This window comes from Budorcas taxicolor, chromosome 8 (genome assembly GCF_023091745.1).
Source record: "Budorcas taxicolor isolate Tak-1 chromosome 8, Takin1.1, whole genome shotgun sequence".
In the NCBI taxonomy this organism is placed as follows: domain Eukaryota; kingdom Metazoa; phylum Chordata; class Mammalia; order Artiodactyla; family Bovidae; genus Budorcas; species Budorcas taxicolor.
Genome location: NC_068917.1, coordinates 27,977,776 through 28,002,120, shown reverse-complemented (window position 1 = coordinate 28,002,120; position 24,345 = coordinate 27,977,776). Strand labels below are relative to the sequence as shown.

The 24,345-nt window shown below is 43.6% G+C and overlaps 1 protein-coding gene across 1 annotated transcript in view; it reads right to left on the bottom strand.

Moving 5' to 3' along the window:
- The window catches only part of SLC24A2 (solute carrier family 24 member 2), a 273,874-nt gene that overhangs the window by 18,114 nt on the left and 231,415 nt on the right, over positions 1 to 24,345 (bottom strand). The window contains exons 5-6 of the mRNA XM_052644607.1: positions 23,890 to 23,988; positions 20,627 to 20,745 (exon numbers count right to left, since the gene is read on the bottom strand). Of these exons, the coding sequence (XP_052500567.1) occupies positions 20,627 to 20,745; positions 23,890 to 23,988 (218 nt within the window). The remainder of the gene's footprint in view (positions 1 to 20,626; positions 20,746 to 23,889; positions 23,989 to 24,345) is intronic.

Here is a 24,345-nt window from a genome sequence, read left to right as displayed (position 1 = left end):
CAGTCCATGGGGTCGCAAATAATTGGACATGACTTAGTGACTAAACAACAACAATGTTGCATTGCAGAGAAACAAGAGAATGGAAGTAGAGGTGCTAAAGGTGTGGGTGTGGCGTGCACAGGGCCGCAGAGCTGGGGGTAATTCTCAGTGTTTCTGTCCAGGCAGCAAGCAGCCTGCGTTTTATCTGCTGCCTGCTGAAGTCAGCAGCTTTTGAACTCCCAGAGCAAAAAGGGGGCAGAAGGCAGATCAGGGCCTGGCAGGACGACCATTAGCCTATCAGATGGGCCCTCTAAACCTCCAACACGGTACTGCAGATAGCATCCATCACTCCCTTCCCTGCTTGTTTAAACATGAAAGTGTAGCAGTCAGGACCATGCGTCAGATCTAAAAATATCAATAGGAATTTTCCACTGATGCTTCCTTTTGAGACCATATAAATAACACACACAGCTCCTGCTCCCCTGTGTCCCCCACCTGGGACTCTTGCTTCCAGTGTCCTGGAGTATTTCAAGCAGTAGCACTGAATCCCACCAGCACCTCTCCCTAGGGAGGTGGCGGGTGGGCCAGTCTCAGGCCATGTGGTCTACAGGAAAAGCATGTGACGAGAGGCAGGAATGAGTAACGCCCGACCTGCTACTGTGTTAGGTTTACTTATTTATAACGTATATCCTAATACTGCCAAAAGGATTTTTAGTGGCTTACACAATCACCCTCACTTTCTCTCCAGGAGTTGAAACAAATAATTAAAAAAGCTAATCTTAAGCCATACTGAAAAAGGTTCTTTTTATATGAGTGTATGTCCTTGGCAGCAGGTGAAAGAATTTTAAACACCAAATACAAAGGAATTAAGAGGATTAGGTAGTAAGGCAGAATCAGGAAGTTGGTGCACATTGTTTCGGTTGTCTGGATCTTCATTAAATATGCTTCTTATGTTCTCCATCTCTTTGTTCTGCAATTCGTTGGAAAAGAAGGAGGATCTAAAATCAGTCATCTACGTTTCCACCTTAGGAAACAGGAAAATGAAGCACAAATTAGATCCAAAGTAAGCAGGAGAAAAGAGATAATAAAAATCAGAGAAGAAATCAATGACACTGAAGATAGAAGGTCAACAGAGAAAGTCAACAAAAGCAAAAGCTGTTTCTTTTGCTATGTAGGGTCCAGCCACTGTTTCCTTTACCCATCCCTAGGGCTCCTACCCCTGACAGCAGCTTGGGTGTGCTGCTCCTGGTTCCTCTTCTGAGCCACCTCCACCTTCTCCCAGAAGATGGAGCAGATGTAGTAAATATCACTCCCTATAGGGCTCACCAAGCCTCCCAAGAGGTCAGTTGACTACATGAATAATCTCTGTGTAATGAGACCAGTGAAGAGTAGAAAAGAGGTGCATGTTAACTGTTTCCTTCCGGATATGATCTTTCTTGTTTTACTCCAAATGAATGACTTTCTGCTCCCCACCTGCGAGATGCCTCAGGAATAGGGAGGATCATGGGAGAGTTGAGACCTTACATCACATGTAATAAGTACCCTGTCTCATGCAAGGTGAGTGGTTTTATTCAGACAGAGAGGAGTCTAGCACTTCCTTGAAGACCCATCAATCTGATCTGGTCATCAAGCTCCTTCCCCTTCCAGAATGGACACTCCCCCACCCCACCACGGTCAGGTCCCCCACTGCCATCTGCAATCTAGAAACTTCTTTCTAGACTCTAAGTTAATCTTTTTTTCAGAGAAAAAGGCAAAAGCAACTCTTTATGACTCATATCATTTTAATGACACCAACAGATGGTGACATTTCATCAATAACCCTTCTGCTTATAACCTACGGATTAGCTCCTTTCTCCATCTGCCAAAGTCACCAGGCAGGCAGTGCCACCAGCAAATAGTGGAAAATAATTGTCTGTTTAGATGCATAAGCTCTAAACACACCACCGTCCAACGCAAACAATTAGCTATATTGTATGGCTTCCAAAAGCTGCATTTAAGGTGGCTGTTGCTAGAGCAGAAATGGACAAGGAGAAGATGCTGGGTCTCAAGCTACACAAACAGTGCTCTCTGTGGGGACGTCATGGGCTCTTGTGGATGAAGCTTGCCATAGACAGAAGTTCAGGGGCCCAGAACCCTGCAGAGGTTTTGAGAGGTACCCAGGGAGCAAGGCTGTCAGTATGTCTTAGGGGAAATTCTCTTTGTCTTTTTGCCAAGTGTAATCTCACTCTGGTTCAATGGGTGACAGCTTGCAAGCTAGTGAGAAAAGTGGGAAAAAAGTACTGTTCCAAGTCTGGGGCTTGTTTTGCCTTTGCCCAAGCTGGGGCTGCTGGCATGCTCATTTATCTCAATCCCAGGAGAGGCTGGGCAATGATTTTCCAGTTTTTCCTGGAGTCGTGGCATCCTGGCTTTGACCTTGCAATAACCCATCCTTACCTCCTAAAACTGCTGTAGCATATCCAGAGAAAATGCAAAAATGATCCAAAAAGAAAAAGTCAACTGTCTCATGATAGAAGGCTTTAGAATAGTGTAAGATCTGGGGTCTCCATAGAATCCGTAGAATTATGCAAAATCAGGGCAGCAATGACTGATTTTGCAACCCCTGACACAGGCTTCCCAGGTGGGGCTAGAGGGTAGAGGACCCACCTGCCAGTGTAGGAGATGTGAGAGATGTGGGTTTGATCCCTGTGTCAGGAAGATCCCCTGGAGGAGGGCACAGCAACCCACTCCATACTCATGCCCGGAGAATCCCATGGACAGAGAAGCCCGGTGGGCTATAGTCCATACGGTCGCAAAGAGTCGGACACAACTTAGCAACTAAACGACAATCCCTGACATGGAAACCCTGAGACTAAAACGCGTGACTCTAAGTTTCCACACGGCGATATTCTGGTTGTCCAATCTTGAAGGAGCCAGTGCAGCCTGGCAGGAATAGTAGGTGGTGGAGGATCAAGAGATTTGAATTTCAAAGGGGAGACAGAACAAACAGCATCAAAGAATTTATTCTTGATCTATTACGAGGATGCTGGCAAATGACACAGCCAGAGCTTCTGATTGTTCTCTAGTATCTATTCTGCCTGTTATGGATTGAATTGTGTCTTTTCCAAACTCCTGTGTTGAAGTCCCAGCCCCCAGGACCTTAGCTGTGACTGGAGACAAGGCCCTTAAAAAGGTGATTAGGTTAACATGAGGCCATTATGACAGGTCTTAACCCATTGCGATTGGTGTCCTTATAATAGGAGGTTAGGACTCAGAGAGACACCAGGGATGTGCGTGCTCGGAGGAAAGACCACATGAGGATAAAGCAAGAAGGCAGCCAACTGTAAGGAGAGGGGCCTCAGCAGAAAACGACCTCTAGACACCTTGATCTTGGATGTTCAGCCTCCGGAACTGTGAGGAAATAAATTTCTGTGGTTTAAGCCACCTGGCCTCTGATTTTTTTTTTTTTAATGGCAGCCCTAGAAACCTAACATATTGCCCTTGTGCTTTAGTGACAGAAGGCCTCCTTTTACTTGGGCCTGGAATAAAGTCTCCATTTCCAACCTTTCTTGTAGCAAGGTGTTGTTATGGGATTAAGTTCTGGCCAATGAGATGGAATGGGAAGTATCTTCTGCAATTTCTGGGATGTGTCTTTAAAGGGTGGAGGTGTATCCTTCATCACTCATTCCTGCTTCCGGCTGCCAGGAACGGGGACATTTTGGCCAGAGTCTGAACAGTCGTCTTGGACCCACAAGGTGGAGAAAGAGTATAAAAGGATCTGACTTTTGACACCTATCAAGAGCCATTCTGGCCGTCCCTCAGCTGCCTATAAAGACTTGGGAGAGACACAAAATTCTATCTTATTTAAGTCACTGTCATTTTGGGGTTTTGGTTGCTAATGGTGGAACCTTATCCTAGCTGATCCGGTGGCCTCTTTATGAGGAATCAAGGGAGAGAAATCTTTCACATCTTAGCACTATGAAAACTCATGCTTCTTCTAGAAACTTTGAGACATCTGTGAATCAGGGAAATGATGCTATTTATTTCTCTGCACTGCGGAGTTCAGAGGCAAATTTGTAGCCCCTGACCAGCAACCACAGCACTGGGATCTGAGCTCACCTTAGTCTAGTCTTTTCTAGTCTAGTCTTACTGATACATTTCCCCCTATCTTTTCCATCCTTTGCTGCATTTTCTCAAAAATAGTCATTTTATCCTTTTCTTTCATCAGATGTACTTTGCAAGCAGCCCCAAGTCTTTGTGAAGCAAGGTGGGACAGACCTAGAAATACAACTCTGCAGTGATCCTACAGAATTTTGGGGATAACTTTATGAGATAGAGAGAGAGAGAGAGGAGAAGAGACAAAGGTGAGATGTTATTCTATGTGACAACATTGTGATAAATGGACACCTACCTTCTTGGATTCATTTATCAATACTGAAGGTTGGAATCTAGAGGTCTGGCTATCAGAATACCTACCTACAGTGAGACAAGAACACTTCCAGGGGTCAGCACCTATTGGGAGGTCTCTGGAGCAAACAACTTAGTTTTATTTTCCTTTATCTAGTGAATGGGAGGAATGGCAGCAGTCTGTCTTGTTTGTGGTCTAGTAGCATGAGAATCCACAGAACGCGAAGGCACCCCACTCCAGTACTCTTGCCTGGAAACTCCTATGGACGGAGGAGCCTGGTGGGCTGCAGGTCATGGGGTTGCAGAGAGTCAGTCATGACTGAGCGACTTCACTTTCACTTTTCACTTTCATGCATTGGAGAAGGAAATGGCAACTCACTCCAGTGTTCTTGCCTGGAGAATCCCAGGGATGGGGGAGCCTGGTGGGCTGCCGTCTATGGGGTCACACAGAGTTGGACACGACTGAAGTGACTTAGCAGCAGCAGCATGAGAATTTGTTCAGCTTCTTTGCACATGATTCTTGTACTATTTCCACTTGTACCCGGTCTGGATGGTTTGCCCCAGCCTAAGTGTCAGGTTTCCAGTGGAGGGGCCTGAGTTGGATTCGTTAGTCCAGTAGCTGCCTCTCCAGCCAGAAAAATATTTCTTGGAAGCAACACAATTTCTTATTTTTATCTGTGAAGGGCACTGTGCAGAATTCCAGTGTGAAGTTGAGCCCACTTTAATGCAATCTCTGTTAGCAGAGAATTAAAATGAACGCCCGGGAGGCATCTGAAAACAGGCCATCTTTGAGTTCAGTTTTATTGATCGGTAATAACATCTCATCTCCAGTTCACAAGGAGCAATCTCAGAGGATAACCTGAATCTGCCTCGCTCTCAACTTGGTGGGGGTTCGATTCTCCTTTAACCCCCACAAAAGGACCACTCAGTTCAGCACTATAGAATGTCACCTCTTTTCACTGGAAAGTCCCTTCAGTGTGGCATGATGCTCAATAAAGTACAATGCCAGTACTTCCCTATCTATGTAGAAACAGAATTCATTTATGCTAAAACACTGGGCCAAGGTCAAGCTGGGGGCAGGTGAAGATTTACAGTGATTTGTAGTGTAGCAGTGTTAGTCACTCAGTCATGTCCGACTCTTTGCAACCCCATGGACTGTAGCCTGCCAGGCTCCTCTGTGCATGGAATTTTCCAGGGAAGAATACTGGAGTGGGTTGCCATTCCCTTCTCCAGGAAGTGATTTGTACTTCTACTTAAAAATAATAGTCCCTAATACATTTATTATTGCTGCTGATTCTATAATATATCTGTAGGAAAAAACATCAGTTACACCTCTACATTGCAGCCACACAGGTGCCCACATGAATGATCAAGCAGGGCAAAGCTCACGGGGTGTGGTGCACGCTACAAATCCCCAGCAGGGTCCCCAGGGGCTGGGAGTGGGAAAAACTATCCATAAAAACATTCATTGAGCCTGAGACATGAGGCTGGGCGGGTGAGTGTATCAAGAATATTAAAACTGTCACCCTCAACAAAAGCCACTAATAAAACACGTGAAAAATCTAGGCTACCTGGGAGGCATTCATCTACAGACTGGGGCAATCGCAGGATGCACAGTACCTGAAAGAGGTCAGGGGATCAGCAAACGTTAAGCCTCTTCCCTTCTGTCCTGAACCTCATCTCTGCAGCTAACTAGCTGTGTGCCCTCAGGCAAGTCAACGGAAATGCTGGGATAGAGAAAGAACACCTCCGTGCCACCTGCAAGGCATCTGGACCTGGTGTACCTCACCCCTTTATTGGCCCCCAAAGTCCTTTAAAACCTCGTCATTGTGAAGCAGAGTTTGCTTGTCTCCTGCATTGTTTTAATGTGGGACGACATTCCTGTGGACTTCGCTGGTGGCTCAGATGGTAAAGCATCTGTCTACAATGCGGGAGACCCTCCGGAGAAGGAAATGGCAACCCACTCCAGTACTCTTGCCTTGAAAATCCCATGGACGGAGATCCTGGTAGGCTACAGTCCATGGGGTCACAAAGAGGTGGACATGACTGAGCAACTTCACTTCACTTCACCTTCCTGTCCAAGAACTTGTCATTCATTTCATCATGTAGACACTGAATGATCATCAAAGACAAGCTGAAATCAGAGACCTCTGCAGTCAATTTGGTAGAGGAGCTTTAGGACCCCAGAATTTCAGAGCTGGAGGATACCCGGGTCGTTGAGTCCACCCCCATTACTTGAGGACCCTAAGATGAAGTGATATGCGAAAAGAAGGAAGGTCGCAGTGCCAGATTCCTTTCACACCCAACCCAAGGCTCTTCCAAAATACCACATGGCCTTCCCTCCTCACTCCTAAAACACAGGTATGAATGTGCTTTCTGTTCAATTACATCTGGCTTCTCAGCTTTTTGAAGTAAATCAAATCTACTGAAACAGCAATGCTAGCTATAACAAACACTAAGCATGTAATTGACATAATTTTGTTTGATTTTCTTGAGCTTAATTTCTGGTGGGTTGGATGGCCCACTTCCTTGAAAAAGCTGATCAGAAACACCTGATTCTTAGGTGCACTATTTTTCTTGAGTCTGCTATGGATGGGATATTTGTGTCCCTCCAAAATTCGTATGATGAAACCCTAACCCCCCACAGTGATGGTGTTCAGAGGTGGAGTCTGGGGAGGTGATCAGGTCAGGGTGGCGGAGCCTTCATGACTGGGATTAGTGTCCTTATACATAACTGGGAAGCTAGCTTGCCCTTCTGCCATATGAGGACACACTGACTAAATGTCCATTTACGATTCAGGAAGCAGGCTGCAACAGCCACCTAATCTTGGACTTCTCAGCCTCCCAAATTGTAAGAAAGAAATTTCCATTAGTCAGCTACACAGTCTTATTGCATCCAAGGCAGCTCTGAAGGGGAAATGAAGGGCAGATTTGGAAGTGTGTGCGGGGAGTGGGGGCCACTGTGATTCTCTCTTCCCTCCTCTACCTCCTTGAGTGACATCTCCAAAGAGCCAGGTTCAAATTTAGAAGTAAGTCAGAAAGATAATAACAAGTATCGTATATTAACACATGTATGTGCAATCTAGAAAAATGGAACAGATGAACCTATTTGCAAAGCAGAAACAAAGACACAGACATCGAGAACAAATGTATGGACACCAAGGCGGGAAAGAAGGGGTGGGATGAACTGGGAGACGGGTTGACATATGTACACTGCTATGTATAAAACAGATAATGAATGAGAACCTGCTGTATATCACAGGGAACTCTAATCAATGCTCTGTGGTGATCTAAGTGGGAAGGAAATCCAAAAGAAGGGGACACACACACACACATATATATACACACACACACTTATATCCATATAGCTGATACACTTTGCAGCAGAAACTTACACAATATTGTAAAGCAACTATACTCCAATAATTTTTTTTTTTTACAAAAGAAATGTGGGTGCTGATAAGATATCAATGAATGTCAGAACTCCAAATATAGGTGAAAAAGAAAGACTTGTCCTTTAGCATCTCTGTCCAAGAAAAATGTGCAGAAATTTAGCTCAGGTTTGCTATAGGATGAGGTGACAGGCAAGTACACCAAAATGAGGGCTTGAGATTTTACAGCCATTTCATTGCTTGATGTCACCCCTGATTCTCATAATGGTGGATAATCCTGCACTGGCTACTTCTAAAATGAATATCTAGGGGACACTGGAGGAGATTGATTAAGCCCTTTACAATCATAAACTTTCCTGAGGCTCACTTTAGCAAGCAATGAAACGGGAGGCGGGTTATTTCCAGACTCCTGCATTCCATGTTCAAAGGCCAGTGGAACCTCAGGGGAAGAATATGCCCAACAAAACAGCATCATCTTTGAACAGGGATGAAGCATTAAAAATACTCTCTTTGACAGAGGTGGCATGTTTTATTTTTCCAATTAGGTTTCCTTGGGAACCGGTGGAAAGGTGTGTGTGTGGGATACTCCTAGAGAGAGAAGAAATCTTGAAAGTGTCTTACCTAATGAAGGGATTGTTGGAGAAGGGATTAATAGACAAAGAAGACCCACTTGTGCTCCAGGACGTTCTTTTACAATGTGATTGCTGTTATATAAAATTAACTGAGATAGTCTAGGATGAGCACTTAGAACTGTGTTTGGCACAGAGTAAACACTCGGTAAATGTTAGTTATTATTATTATTGTTAATAAATGGTTAGGAGAATAACTTCTTCAAAGATGTCCAGAAGAAAGAAGTTTGACTTGGTGAATTATAATACTTCCAAGCAATACAATTCTATAATTCAATTTTTTCATGTGAAAGTGGAAACTGCAATAATTGTGTTCCCGCATCTATCCATTCATCCAACACTTATTGAGCATTCATTGACTGTAGTGATGTCAACAATCTAATTTACTTTCCTGTTTGGTAAGAGGAATAAATAGAAGACCTTTGTAAATAAGATGAAAGGGAAAATTCCACAGCCCTAAGGAGAAAACGCTCTTTTATTTCAGTAGATGGGCTGTAAGCAGAGTTTTTATCTGAAACAAAGCTTCCAAGCAGACTCATAATATTGTGACACCTTGATTCTGTGTTTTGTGCAGAGCTAAAAACAATACTAGAGTTGGAGCTCTCAAACGTAAAATTACCAAAAATGCACAGTCATTCTTTAATACAGTGAAAAGCTCTGAAATCAACATCTATTTGGCGAGTAGAAGGTGCCAAAATACATTCCATGAAGTGCTTTACCACCAAGGAAATCTATTAAAAATGAGATTTTAAAAAAATGATAAATATCCATATGGTTCCTGTATTAGTCTGCTTGGGCCACCACAACAAACACCACAGACTAGGTGGTTTGAGCAATAGAAATTTATTATAAACTCCCACCATAAATACCAGTTGCCTCAGGGACAGTAAGTGGTTTTCACCTCATCTTCATTTTTGTTTCCCTAGACCAGTTGGCCAATTAGTGTGGTCAACATACCAGCAGCTTTTACTTTGTCTATTACAGAACTAGAATGTCATACTTGAAATTCAAAAGATCAACCCATAAAAATTCTTCACTACTGGGTTGTGGATCATTTTGGTCTCACGGACCTAAAGACCTATGCTCAAAACCTCTAAGTGACACAAGGGAAAATGGATTTTGGGGATCCCAGAGCTATTGTTCAGGGCTTGCCAAACAAGGTGTGTATGAGTCATTTTGAGAGCAAACTCAGAGTTCTGGAATGGGTCAGCAAAGGGCTATAAGGACAATTTCATTTGTCATTTGCCCTTCCTGTTTAAAAAGGGAATAAAAACAGGATAGCCATGAAGAAGAAAGTCTGTTAGACACAATGATGAAAAATCAGAGTTGCATTTGGAAAAATTCAGTTACTCAACTCAAAGATGAGTCCTTACTGACTCTTATGGACAGAGTGTTGTGTCCCTCCAAAATTCATATGTGGTGCTGGAGAAGACTCTTGAGAGCCTCTTGGACAGCAAGGAGATCAAACCAGTCCATCCTAAAGGAAATCAACCCTGAATACTCATTGGAAGGACTGATGATGAGGCTGAAGCTCCAATACTTTGGTCACCTGATGAGAAGAGCTGACTCACTGGAAAAGACCCTGATGCTGGGAAAGATTGAAGGCGGGAGGAGAAGGAGGCGACAGAGGATGAGATGGTTGGATGGCATCATCGACTCAATGGACATGGGTCTGAGCAAACTCCAGGAGTTGGCGATGGACAGGGAGGCCTGGCATGCTGCAGTCCATGGGGTCGCAAAGAGCTGGACTGAACTGAGTGAACTGAACTGAACTGAGGTCATAGGAGTGAGACCCTGATCCTACAGGATTAGTGTCCTTGTGAGAAGAGACCGCAGAGAGCACTTCTCTCCTTCTTCTTGCTCTCTCCACTCACACTCCTCACCCTTTTGTGTATGAAAGGCTCTATGGGGACAAAGAGAGAAGACAGCCAACTGCACACCAGGAAGAGAACCCTTGCCAGAAACTGAATTGGCTGAAACCTTGACCTTAGACTTCCAGCTTCCAGGACTAGAAGAAAATAAATTTCTGTTGTTTAAACTGCCTAGTCTGTGATTTTTTTTTATTTTGTTATGGCAGCCCAAGCAGACTGATACGCACCTACCATATAGATAGTAACCTTTTTAAAGTATCTTAATTTTGAATCTTTTTTTTTTTGCTTTAAAAGAAATCATCATGTTCACTTGCTATAATTTGTTTGAAGTTAATTTTTTTGGAGGATAGTTGCTTTATAATGTTGTATAATTCTTTCTTTAGTGCTGCAGTCTTTATTTTTTAAATTATTCTTTATTTTTAAAATTTATTTTAATTGGAGGGTAATTGCTTTAAAATGTTGTGCTGGTTTCTGCTGTACAACAACATATGGCTTATGAATCGGCCATAAGTACACGTGTCCCCTCTGTCTTGAGCATTTCTCCCTGTCCCCCATCACACCCCTCTAGGTCAACACAGAGCACTGAGCTGAGTTCCCGGAGCTATACAGTTGCTTCCTGCTGGCTATCTATGTTACACATGGCAGTGTATATATGTCAATGCTACTCTCTCAGTTCGTCCCCTCCTCTCCTTCTCCTACTGTGTCCAAATGTCTATTCTCTATGCTCATATCTCCATTTCTGCCATGCAAATAGATTCATCAGTACCATTTTTATAGATTCCATATATATGCATTAATATATGATATTTGTTTTTCTCCTTCTGATTTACTTCACTTTGTATAACAGGCTCGATGTTTATCCACCTCACTGCAACTGACTCAAATTCATTCCTTTTTATGGCTGAGTAAATAACCCCTTTTCCACTCATTCTTTACTGAGTCTTTGAGAAATCTCTTTATTTTTGTTCCCTGAGTTTTTCAGTGTCTTTACCCTTGTATTATTTACCAATATCCTTCATTCTCTTGACTCCACTCTTATCTCTATGTGTCTATCACTTATCTCTTTCCAAGAGATAAATCAAGAAGAGGTCAGTTACAAAGCATCTCTTTTGGGAAGGCAGCACCATCCTGCGATATCTGTATTGCCTTCTGAGTAGACATCCTGAACCAACAGAGAACATTTAAATGTCATACAGATTTTTTAAAAAGTGATTAATCTCAGCCTATATAGCAGTAGGAAATAATTCACCCCTCCTTAAAATACCATTTTATGGTTTGTTTTACATATAGATGGGGAAAAAAACTAGCATCAAGAATTTAGCATATCAAACACAAAATGATAAGCTTTCACTCAGCAATGGCAACCTGAAAACATTTCATCTGTTTCTCCATGACTCTGAATTGAAACCAAGATTTCAAAATATTTTGCTGTGAGTGATGAAGCTGTCTGGACCCAAGTTTCCCATGAAGCCAAGAAACCATCTTATATTAATGTAAAATGGCATTTGGAGGGTCTGGTGAAATATAATTACTTTCCTTCACTTTGCATTTTGCCCAAATAATTCTGAGGTGCAACCTACAGACAAGATGGATTTCTTTCTGTACTGCTGCTATAAATTGGTTTTTGTATAGTTTTCATGGGCTTTGTAAATCCTGCTGATACAAATCATAGAAGATTTGTCAACATAAAAGCTACTGAAGAATCTTAAGAAATAATTCAAAAGTCATTCTCATTGTTTTATCATCAATTGGATTACAATTACTCACAGGACCAGTGATATTAATGTCAGTTTTTTTTCAGGGTGGCAATGGAGTTTTTTCTTTTTATTAATAGCCCTTAATGTATCTTATGTGAATTTTTAATCGACTTTCTTTAAACTCCTTCAGAAAGCCCAGTGACAAATGGTGTTATTAACAGTAAGATTCTAAGTGAAGTTATTATTCTCTGTCAATATTCAAATTTAGGCAGAAACTCAAGAGTCAGATCTATCTATTTCATTTTAACTGTGTTCAAAAGGCCTCTGTGTGGATCTTAGGCAGTTGGTAAATATTGTACAGGTCATCTGATATTGAAACTGGATCTCAACTTTTCCTTAAAAAATAAATGTATAGATTGAGAGAAAAAAAGCATTATCTCCTTGGAAATGGAACCCATGTACTATGGCCTGGTAGATAAAACACTAATTTTTGCTTTTCCCCTGTATAGTGTGTGCTAGTTTTTCTCGGATACTAATAAGTTTTTTTTTCTGAGGCAATCATAGATCTAACATGGCTTGGACCTTGAAAACTCCAGTCTGATGAAGAATCTTTGACTATTTTCCTTTCATACTTAGGTCTTGTCCTCGCTCCCCAGCACTGCCCCGTGCTCACCTTCCACCAAAACTTCCTTTTCCTGAGTGCCAGAATGCTCTTATGTTTCATCAATGTTTCAAGAGATTGAATAATCTCATTAATAGTGGGAAATTTGGTCCTTAGCTGTTTTTAAACTTTCAAAATGGTTGACCTGGCCATTACACCACAATCATTTAGAAGAGACACTTGCTCTTTGAATAACAGGAAGGTTTGAGGTATGAAAACTCTCTGGTAAACATTGCTGGGACTTCCCTGGTGGCTCAGTGGGTAAGACTCTGAGCTCCCAGTGCGGGGGGTACAGGTTCCATCATCCCTGGTTGAGGGACTAAGATCCCACATGCCACTCGGCATGACCAAACAAACAAACAACCCCCCCCAAATCTTATCACTGTGAAGAAAGTAAACATTTTCGAACTAAAGGTAATACTTTCGGAAGAAACACACCATGTGGACTCTGGATACCATCTGCTTGGATAATCTTGGGAGTCCTTATCAGAGCTAATTTATGGACCAGTGTTCATTATACATTCTTTCTACGGAGCTTTAAAATCACAGCTATAACTTTAAATGACAACAAAAATGCATTTTAGTTTTCTTAAGAGAAATCTAAGATTACGATCATGTCCATCATCTTTCTCTACTCACCCTTTACTTAGTCACCCAAACATTTAAATCAGCACTATAAGAGCAGATCTTAAAAAACCAGATTGAGTTTAGGTGAAGACCAATGCTAGGCTGGGAAGAAATAAGTTAGAGCTGAAATTCCAGAGGGAGAAAGGAAGGGTTTAATATAGTAAGATATTATTTAAGTTGTAAAGTGAGAAAAAAAGACAAAATGGGCATTTTATTCATTGTCTGTCTAAATATCTATCTAGTTATCTATCTATACAAGTGTGTGTGTGTATGTGTGAGTGTGTGTGTGAGTGTGTGTGTGAGTGTGTGTGTGTGTGTATGTGTATTCTCTTTTCCTAGGGATGTGATAATCTTAAATAAGTCTGTTTGCCCGCTGCTGCAACTAGGCAACTCTTAACCAAAGCAAAGACAATTTAGATTTCCCTAAGGGCAGAGAGAAGTCTTAGAGGCAAAATGAAATAAAAGCTGCAACATATAAAAAGCACAATACATGAAGAAAGAGTTAGATTTTCAGATTTCAGAATCTAAGAAATTTGCAAGGCCTTTCTCTTTCTCCCTTCCCACTGCGAGCAGGTTTAAGGAGTCTGGATGTGTTATGCCTGGAGGACCATGATGCAGAAAGGCAGGCAGCTTCCCTGAGCACGCCGGCCATGTGCCATCACCTGGCTGTTGTCTGTTGCTGTTGTTTTTCAGTTGCTAAGTCGTGTCCAGCTCTTTGTGACCCCATGGGCTGCAGCATGCCAGTCTTCCCTGTCCTTCCCTATCTCCCAGAATTTGCTCAAACTCATGTCCATTGAGTTGGTGATGTCATCTTGGCAAAATTAAAATGTAAGAAAATGCTGGGTTCTGGGTGGGAGAGAATATATTTTAGAATTGTCTTTCAAACGTGGATAAACTCTCAACATTGAAAATTTGGAAGGTCGGTAAATTCTCAGGGACAGCTCAACTCAGTTGTGTTAGAATCAACAGCATTCTATCAGCAGGCCTTGGGAGAAGATAATTAGCACTAAACCATTTGAGAAGTCAAATTTTTTCTTGGTTCCACAAAATTTACGAATGAAGCAAAAAAATCTCCTGCAAAGGGAGACGAAGTGCTCAGAGTGCTCTTTTAGAGTGCTCTTCATTGGCAGTGTAAAGTCTGGACATAAGAAAGTTCTCAGAGATGAGGTGTCAATGTAAAATTAGTTCACTTGTAAATACGGTTCTGCAAACAGCAGGTTCATTAGATGAGATGGGTTAAACTCTCAGGAGAGTCTCAGTGGTGAGTGTGTGGTGTGTGGGCTCATCGTTTCCATTAATAAAGTCGGGAGGCACACCTCATTCCTCCTGGAGCTTGATAAAAATACAACTGGGAAAGAAAGAAAACTCAACAGTAAAAAGGCACTGAATTCTTTCTGTGAAACTGTGCTTTAGGTGGCCCAAGTGTCCTGATTTCACACCTATTTTTCTGAGTCGAGAATCACAGCTCTAATTTACCCTGCTACTCAGTCATGCCAGCCTGGAAACTTTAGCATCACCCACAACTGCTTTTTCTGGTTCACTCTCTATGACTGATTTATTAACAAATGGTCTCAGTGCTTCCTCAGAAACAGCTCTCACATCCAGTCACTGTCAGCCACGCTACAACTCATAGTTGGTCAGAGGCCTTGTCATCTGGGCTACTTAACAGACATTTTAAAGAAAGTTTTACAAGTACTGCTAATAATGACAAATAATTGCGCAGTGCTTATTGTTTGCCAAGAACTGTTCTATGAGCATTCTAGTCTCACAAGGATGCTGTGAAATAGGATAGTATCCCTGTTTCAGAGAGAAGAAAGATGAGAACAGAGAGGTTAAGTAACTTGTCCAAAGTCACACAGCTGGGGAGTGGCAAATCTTGGATTTGAACTCATGTGGTCTGTCTTCAGAGACTTTTCTCTTAAGGGACTAATGCACACTGTTTCTGTCTTAATTTAAACCATTACTGGTTTTAGTTGTTGCATTTTTTGGGAATAGATAAAACAGTTAACTGGTTCAAAATACAAAAGCTACAGAAGGCTACATACTGAAAAATGTATGCAGAAGTCTACCTTCCACTCCAGTTCCTTACTGCAGACCGTTATTCGGTAGCAATCAGCCAGTTTCTTCAACAGAATCCAAAGCGAATGCTTCCACATTACTGTGTTATTTCCTTCCTTCTTTCCCCTCTTACTAAGAGTACACTGGATGAGTTTGGCATGTTGCCTTTTCCACTTAACAGCATATATTGAAGATCATTCCATATAAGTGCATGAAGAGCTTCCTTGTTATTTTTTTCTTTCTCTTTTTCTTTTTTTGGGTAAAGACTACAGATGGTTGGAAAGAGGGGTGGGCAAGCTTTTCCTGAAAAGGGCCAGATAGTAAATATTTTAGGCTTTATGGGCCTTATGGTCTCTGTCACATATGCTGCTGCTGCTTTTATCTAAAGCTTCAAGAAGATAAAAACATTCTTATCTCAGGGGTCGTTCAAAAACAGGCTGCAGGCCAGATCTGGCCACAGATCACAGCTTGCTAGGACTTTCCTGGTGGCTCAGATGGTAAAAAATTCGCCTGTAATGCAGGAGACCTGGGTTTGATCCCTGGGTTGGGAAGAAGCCCTGGAGGAGGGCATGGCAACCCTCTCCAGTATTCTTGCCTGGAGAATCCCCATGGACAGAGGAGCCTGGCGGGCTACAGTCCATGGGGTTGCAAAGAGTCGGACATCACTGAGCGACTAAGCACAGCACAGTTTGCTAATCTTTGTACCAAACGGGCTCTTACCTTGCCACCCTGTAGCCTACCCTCCCTCACTCTGCCCACTTCGTTGCCATTCAGAAAGAGCTCTCTTCCTATCTCACAGAGCTGATGCTGCCACTCCATGGCAGCTCCCTGCTTCCAGCAGGGGGATGGCCGTACTTCTCAGGCAGAGCCACAACGCCCGTCCTGATGCCCGTGTGTCTCCTCCCTCGCCATCCACTGCTCTGATCCAGGCCTCATCAGCTCTTCCCAACTCCTGCAGCCACCTCACTGCCCCACCACTGTCATCCACTTTCTTGCTGCACATCCGATCTCTACACCTCAGTGCAGCCTCTTGGATCTTTCACAGGTGCAACTCACACCTGGGAACCTATGGCAGCTTGTTGTTGCCCTGGAAGGAAGTCAACTTGCGTATCATGGTCCTCAAGGCAGGCCAGCCCTGCTGGGAGCTCACTGCCACCATCTTCCCTCCCTCTGCTCCCCACTCTCCAGGCACACTGACTTCTCTGTTCCTCAAACAAGTCAAGCTCATTTCTGCCTCTGTGGGTGCTGTTCCCTTGGCCTGGCTTGTTCTTTTTTTCCAAGGTTTTTTTTTTTATTTGGATGTGGACTGTTTTTAAAGTCTTTATTGAATTTGTTGCAATATTGTCTCTGCTTCATGTTTTCTTTTTTCACTGCAAGGCACGTGGGATCTTAGCTCCCAGACCAGAGACTGAACCCGTACCCTTTTCTGCACTGGAAGGCAAAGTCTTAACCACTGGACCACCACAGATGTTCCGGCTGGCTTGTTCTTAAAAGTTCAGCCTCTGTTCAAATACCACTTCCTTACTGAAGCTTTCCCTCACCTCCCAACCTAAAGGGGCCCCTCCACTCGCCCTCCATTGAGTCACAAGGCTTTATTTTCTTCGTGGCCCCATTGCTGTCCATAATGATGTCTTGGTTTCCATTTGCAGTCTCTCTGCTCTGCTGGAATGGTCCCAAAATTCTGCTAGAATTTCCAAGGCCCAGCACATCGCCTAACACATACTGGATGACCACTGTAAAGTTTCTGATTCAACAATGGAAGAATTTCAGCCCAACACACTTTTCCGAGTGGATTTCTCCTCCCTCCTCACCTCACGTTTCAGTCTTTAGTTTCTCTGGCCTTTTCACCAATCACTAACATGAATTTCCCTCTTAAGGGAACATGCTGTCATCGCCTCCTTTTTTGAGCAACAAACTCCTACTCACTCATCAATGCCCAGCTCAAATATTACCTCTTCTTTTAAGGTTTTGCACTTTTCCTCACCTGGGTCTTCCTCTGGAAGGCTCCCAGAACACTTTGTATATACTTTCCTGACATATGTGTGAAGGTCACCCAGTTGTGTCAGACTCTCTGTGACCCCATGGACTGGAGCCCACCAGGCTCTTCTGTCCATGGAATTCTCCAGACAAGAATACTGGAATGGGTTGCCATTTCCTTCTCCAGGGGATCGTCCTGACTCAGGGATTGAACCTGGGTCTCCTGCATTGCAGGTAGACTCTTTATGTGACATACTGGGTCATAATTATTTACCTACTACAGATGTTTATTTATTTGCTTATCATACCCTGGATATACTCAAACATTATATATGCATATATTCTTTCTATATATAATTTTCATTTTAGCTACAATGAACATTTTACCTATAGGGAAGGGACATCTTGGACGCTACTTATATAGTAGGTATGGGCACATAGGGTTCCCTAGGGGCTCAGTGGTAAAGAATCCACCCGCCAGTGCAGAAGACACAGGTTCCATCCCTGGGTTGGGAAGATCCCCTGGAAAAGGGAATGGCAACCCACTTCAGTATTCTTGCTTGGAGAATCCCATGAACAAAGGAGCCTGGTGGGCTACAGTCCATGGGGTCGCAAAACAGCTGGACATGACTTAGCAACTAAAGAACAACAAAATGGGCAGTAATAAATAATAGCATTTAGCTCTGTGCTAAGTGCTCTATGAATATTATCTCATGTAACTCTCCTAATATCCCGAATGAGGCAGGTACTGTGATTATCTGTACTTTGCAGATGAGGAAACTAGAAGAAGGTTTGATAACTCTCTCTCTGAAAATCACTGCCAGGCTGTCCTGCGGGCAGCTGGTGGGTGGCTCTCTGAAGGCCTGTGTGCCCTTGAGCTCTCAGTGTATCAGCATGGTGCACAAATCTGTCCTGTTACCTTGAGTGAGACCTGGGGACACAGCTCTGCTCAGAAAGGGGTTTGCTGGGGCTCTGTTAACCCCCTGCAGCAAGCTGCTTCTGTGTTCGGGGTATAGCTGTCCCTCTGCCAGCCAGATGGACAGGCATGGTGATGAGGGTGCCCTCTGCACACCTGTGACTGTGAGTCCCCAAGGACAGCCAGATGTTCTTGGGGCCTGTCTCCTTCTGCCACATGCTGCAGACATAAGGTGCTCTGCCAGCTCACCCTTGAGCTAATGCGAAGGGACTGTGGGGCTCTGGGCAGGAGGGCGAGAGCCTAGGAGGCAGAGGAGACAAGGGCAGAAGGAGCTGCCGTGTCTCTATTTTCCTTTAGTCATTCCCCCCTGCCCCCTGCAGCTTTACTGCGGTATAACTGACAAATAAAAATTCCATCTATTTAAGGTGTACAAGGTGAAGATAGGTATACCTCATGAAAAACACAGCAAAGGAAACAACAGACAAATGAAAAGGCTACCTATGGAGTGGGAGAAAATATCTACACATCATATATCTGATAGGGAGCTAATAACCAAAATATATGAGGAACTCTGACAACTCAATAGCAAACAATGAATAACCCGATTGAAAAATGAAGGATCTGAGTAGATATTCTTCTGAAGGCAACAACATACAAATGGCCAACACACATACAAAAAGGTGCTTGACATCTTTATCCTTTCCTTTAAATGAAGAAATGTTCTTTGCATGTTTCTTCAGGGAATAAAGGCAACAGGCAACAATGAGCAAATGTCTTCTAAGAAGCACAGACTTCCTCTGTTGCAGAGAGCATCCCAATGTAAAGGAGAAGGGAGGGTTGGAATGGATTTGCTGTAGTCTGGCTTCATTATCAGCTCGTCGGGAAAATTCTGTCTAGAGAAGTAGGTCACAAACTTTAGGGCCACGCTACTCAAAAAGTGTGGTTCTTAGACCAGCCACGTCAGAATCACCTGGGAGCTCAAGATTGCTGCAGATTGGGTACCCCACTCTGGACCTGACAAACCAGACCCCGAATTTTAACAGAATCCTCCAGGAAATTCCTAAACACATTAAAGTCTGAGCAACACCGACTCAAGGGTAACTAGTTAAAATGTAAATTTGGGACTCTATGCCGTAGAAATTCTGATTCCCTTGATGAGGGTGAGATCCAGAAATCTAACAAGCACCACCTACTTTTTTTTTCTGCTGACTTTTTTGAGCAACTGTGGTCCTGAGGCAGTAGAAACAGTACAGATTCTGTATTTAGACAGTCCTAAGGCAACAGTCCCAGTATTCTTGCCTGGACAATCCCCAAGGACAGAGGAGCCTGGCGGGCTACAGTCCATAGCGTCGCAGAGTCAGACACTCAGGATCAGCTCTAAGAAGCGACTTAGCACACACACCCAAGATCAAATCTCAGCTCTAATCGCTACAAACCAAGTAATCCTGAATAACTGCTTCATCTTAAGCTTTAGCCTCCTCACTTATAAAACAGAGATACTAAATGTTTATACCTTCAGCTGGGAGGTTTAAAGTGATAGCATAGACAAAGCGCCTAGCGCTGAAGCCACGGCACACACAGTGTGTATAAATGTTAAGTATTGTAGCCGTTAGATCAAGCAGCTATCTAATGGTTGCAGCACTGAGTGGTGGACTGGACCACAGTACTGACTAATTTCAACTGCGGGGACAAAAAAGGCCAAAGGGGGTTAACCAAAGAATGACAGCTGTGGTTTCTCTGTTACTTAATCATGGCCCTAAAGACACAGAGAGGATTAGACTGCAGCAGTGATCAAACTTTATCATCTATTAAAAATCCCCAGGGACGGGAGTTAAAATGATGATTCCTTGGATGTGTGTACAATACAAAATAAGTTCAGAAGAAAAAAGTGCCGATTCCTGGGTGCTGCTTCTCAGTGATTCTATTTCCCACTGGATCTGGGATATGGACCAGGGAGCTGCATTTTTATCCCCAGGAGATTTGATGCATGACTCCTCCAGTCTCACTCTGAGAAACAGTGGCTTGGAGAATGCGTGTGTGCATGCTAAGTCATTTCAGTTATGTCTGACTCTGTGTGACCCTACGGACCATAGCCCATCAGGCTCCTCTGTCCATGGGGTTCTCCAGGCAAGAATACTGGAGTGGGTTACTGGGACCAAGGGCTGAGCCAGGGCTGGAACTCGCGTTACAGGTGGGTTCTTTACTACTAGTGCCACCTGGGAAGCCTGGCTTGGAGAATATGTGCACTTATATGATGAATGAAGAGTCTGATGCATGAGGTGCTCTGGCTGGTACTGGGAAGTACACACAGGGACGGATGACTCAGGGGTCCTCTGAGCTGGGAGCTAGGGCCTCCGAGGAGAATGCAGGTCTATGCTGTTATGCTAAAATATCGACTCACACAACAGCCTGGAGAGCAATGAAAAACCGCTGTACCTGGGCGTCTGCAGCTTCGATGCTGTGGGAGAGATTTCCATTTTGTACTGGTTCCGAAGCATCACTGGAGGGTGTCATCTCCACTTCTGTGCTGGTGCTGTTTGGGAGCTCGATTTTTTCTGTGACAAAATTTAGACACACAGAAAGCAAGCAAATGGAGTCAGTGGAGGGTAAGAGCCATATTGAGAAGAACATCCTAACATGTTGGGCCAAGGGAGAAGGTAGTGGCATCCAAGGGGTGATAAGACCCAGGGCTGGGTTGTGCCAAATGTCTAGGATATTTTTGCCCCCTTGCCTTTCAGTGTACTCAGCCCTCCTCCTCTCTTTAATAGCTCCCTGGCATCCCCGCTGGCCTATGTCTGACCTTGAGTACCCTATCAACTCTAGGGGTATGCCTTCTCTAGACTGGGCAAACTTACCAACTTGCCATTTAAGAACATGAGCATGGACATTTTAAAACCAAAACCATACCCAGTCTCCACACTACTGTCTATACCCATGACCACATCCTGCAGAGATTTTCTTACGGCAGGATCTTTTCTACTGAAATTACATTCTAGAAAGGACATTTATTAGCTTGGGCTGCAGGAGACTTGAGTCTTAGGCTCTGCTCTGACAGAATCAGGTGGTCATCTCAGGCAAGGCCCCTCATTTCTGCAGAACCTTACCTATGCGATGAGGGGAATCAACTGGGTAACCTCCGAGGCCCAATACTTCTAGTTCTAATTCCCTCAGGCTCAGTGGGTGGAAAGTTCTACCAGGGCATTGGTGGTGTGGGTAGGGCAAACGTGGGAACCTGGCCTTCTCGAAATGCCTGGAGAATACTACTTAGGAGGTTCCACACTTGGGCATCCTATAGAAGACCAGGCAAAGGCAGGGAATGAACAAGTAATTGAGGTAAAAATCTGTGTCATTCCTGCCTGAGAAGCAACGCTTGACTAGAGTGACTCTCAGGTAATAGTTGAGTACTGGGGCTCTGGACACTGGGTATCACAGGCAGGCCTGGGTTCATACTCTGATGCTACTGCCTAAGCTGCGGGGTCCTTAGTATGTGACTTAGCCTCTCTGATATTCAGCTTCCTTATCTGTAAAACTGGGATGATGCAGATTTAGAGAATGAAATTATGGTGGCTGGGGGAAGGATGGGGAAAAGGGATAGTTAGGGAGTGTGGGATGGGCATGTCCACACTGCTATATTTAAAATGGATAACCAACAAGGACCTTCTGTATAGTCTGTGGAGCTCTGCTCAATGTTATGCAAAGCCTGGATGGGAGGGGAGTTTGGGGAAGAATGGATACATGTGTATGTATGGCTGAATCCTTTTGCTATTTACCTGACACTGTCACAACTGTTTGTTAATCGGCTATACCCCAATACAGAAGCAAAAGTTAAAAAAATTGGGGTGATGATGACAATAGAACCACCACTGCTGCTCTGATTAATAACAGTATGGTCACAGGGTACACCTGTAGAGGTTGCATAAGAGAATGAACAATGCTCTCAGCACAGTGCCTGGAACAGAGCGAGCAAAGAAGCAACATAAACTGTTCGGATCCACTTTACAGCACCTGACTTGCACTAGAAGATTTTTTTCCAGGGCTCAGAGGAACACCTGCAGGTGATCAGTGATCGGGCACCACTGAGGTTTTTTTGCCATAATTTCAGGGAGAGGGAAATATAAAGCGTTGCCTTCTGGCTGAGCTGGGTCAAGGCTTGGGACTTGTCAAGTCTAGGAGTCCGGCTGTGTGTGGTTAAGTGTCAGGGTCACCAGGAGAGCCAGAAAGCTCATCAGTTTCAGATGTGGGCAACTTCAGGCTGCTCAGAAAGCATTAGAGTGTTTCTAGCAACTTCAGAAAAACTGAACATTTCTATCACTGATAAAATTACTGGGAAATAATTTGAGAGTTATATAAAAATGGTTGAATTTGAAGGAGCCAAATTTTGGAAGTCACAGGGAATGCTATGTTTATTTTTGCATTCAGTTGTGGAATACAGAGGCATAAATACATTTGAATTAGGAAAGTCACTGAAACTCCAACTTCTTTTATCTTAGTAGTGATCATGTTTTCATAATGATGTTCTGCTGTGTGTGATTGTCTGCTTTTTCCTAATATGCTTGGTTCAGTTGTTTAAAAAATACTCAGTACCTTAGGAAATACTAAATTTGTGTTTGTGTGTCTGTTAGCTGAGTTGATACAACTTTAGGAACAGCCTTTAATGACCAAACAAAATGGGGTTCTGGGTCCCAAAGTGAAGTTAAGATGTGTAAGAACAGACATGAACACATGAGAAGAAGCGACTTCCCAGGAGTGAGAGCTAACATTTTAGTTTCTTTTAAGTTTTTTTTCCCCCCGTACCCAATAGAATCTTGACTGTTTCTTGGCCAAAGATTTTTCCTGAAGCTAGAAGTCAGGAGAACAGAGGAGACATAAGCTCTTCCAGGGAATGTCATATATTTTGAGTGCAACACTGTTAAATTTTGTCTGCAGATAATTTTAGTTTCTTGGGCATCGTGTATTGCATAGATCCAGATTAGGGTAAATTTAGTCTGAATTTAGAATTTGAGAGCTACATTAGAGTCACAGACTGGAGAGAAGGAACATTATGTTCCAAGTTAAAATAAGACCAGTAAATGTCACGATCTGGTCACAAAGGAACTCAGAAAAAGTCAACCAAAAGGGACCGGGGCTAGTTGCTGAATTCTTAAGAGGGGAGAGTCAGGGCCATCTTGCAGGGACCTGGGAACTCAGTTCAGGAGCAACCAAGTGAACATCTAGTAATTTGGTGGGGGTGATGCAGGAGATGTCATAGGTATAAAATCTGGTTACCAAGCAAGAACGTCAGAGAGGGTACTCTCACCTTTTGTCAAGTATTAAATGACAGGTCTGTGTGTCCTCTTTTTGTGCAAGCTCCCAAATGGAGTGATTTTTCTACTCCAGTGGAGATGTATGGTTAGGAGGTGGTATAAATTTATTTTAAAAATTTTTACTTAACATTATTATTTATTTATTTTAGATGGCTCCTCATAGAATCATTTCACTCTTTTTAAAGTTCCCCTGGGAGTAGGTGACATATTGGGTCTGTTCATGCCCTGGACCCACCAGGGGAAGTGGGACTCTTTCGGATGTCAGAGAAAGGGCTGAGCGACGGGGTTCTGTGTCTGCACTGAGTTGGGGTGCCCACACTGGGTCCTGCTTCTCTGCCCGCTGCTTCATGCACTCCAGGAACGAACAGCAGGGTATGGACATCTCCCCGTACTCACCCACGTGATTGGCAGCCCCGTTCTGCCTCTCGTTCTCATCCACCTGACATTTCTTCTTGGCAATCTTGTGGAGAATTGAAGCCTTTTCTCTGAACCTCCCTGAAGCAAGAGAAAGTAATGGAAAGGAGACGGGGTGAGAAGGACGAGAAAGAGAGAGGCTCCTGGCAAATGGTGAGGCTCTGGCAAAGCAGGCGCCTAGCTTTCTTAGCTAGGGTGTCGTCCAGTGGTGACCACTCCTTTCTGCCTAACCGAGAGGTCCTAGGACCTGCATGAAGAGTCCTTTCTTACCTTGTGGGTCCCTCAGCCCAGTTCTCTACTTGACAATCTCAAGCTGCTGGGTCACAGACAAAAGGTTTCCCTTGGACCTCTTTCCTCCCTCCTAATTGCTTACAAAAAACAAAACACCATTCCTCACCAAAACTCCCTCCGTTGCTGTGACCCCGAAACAGGTCTAGA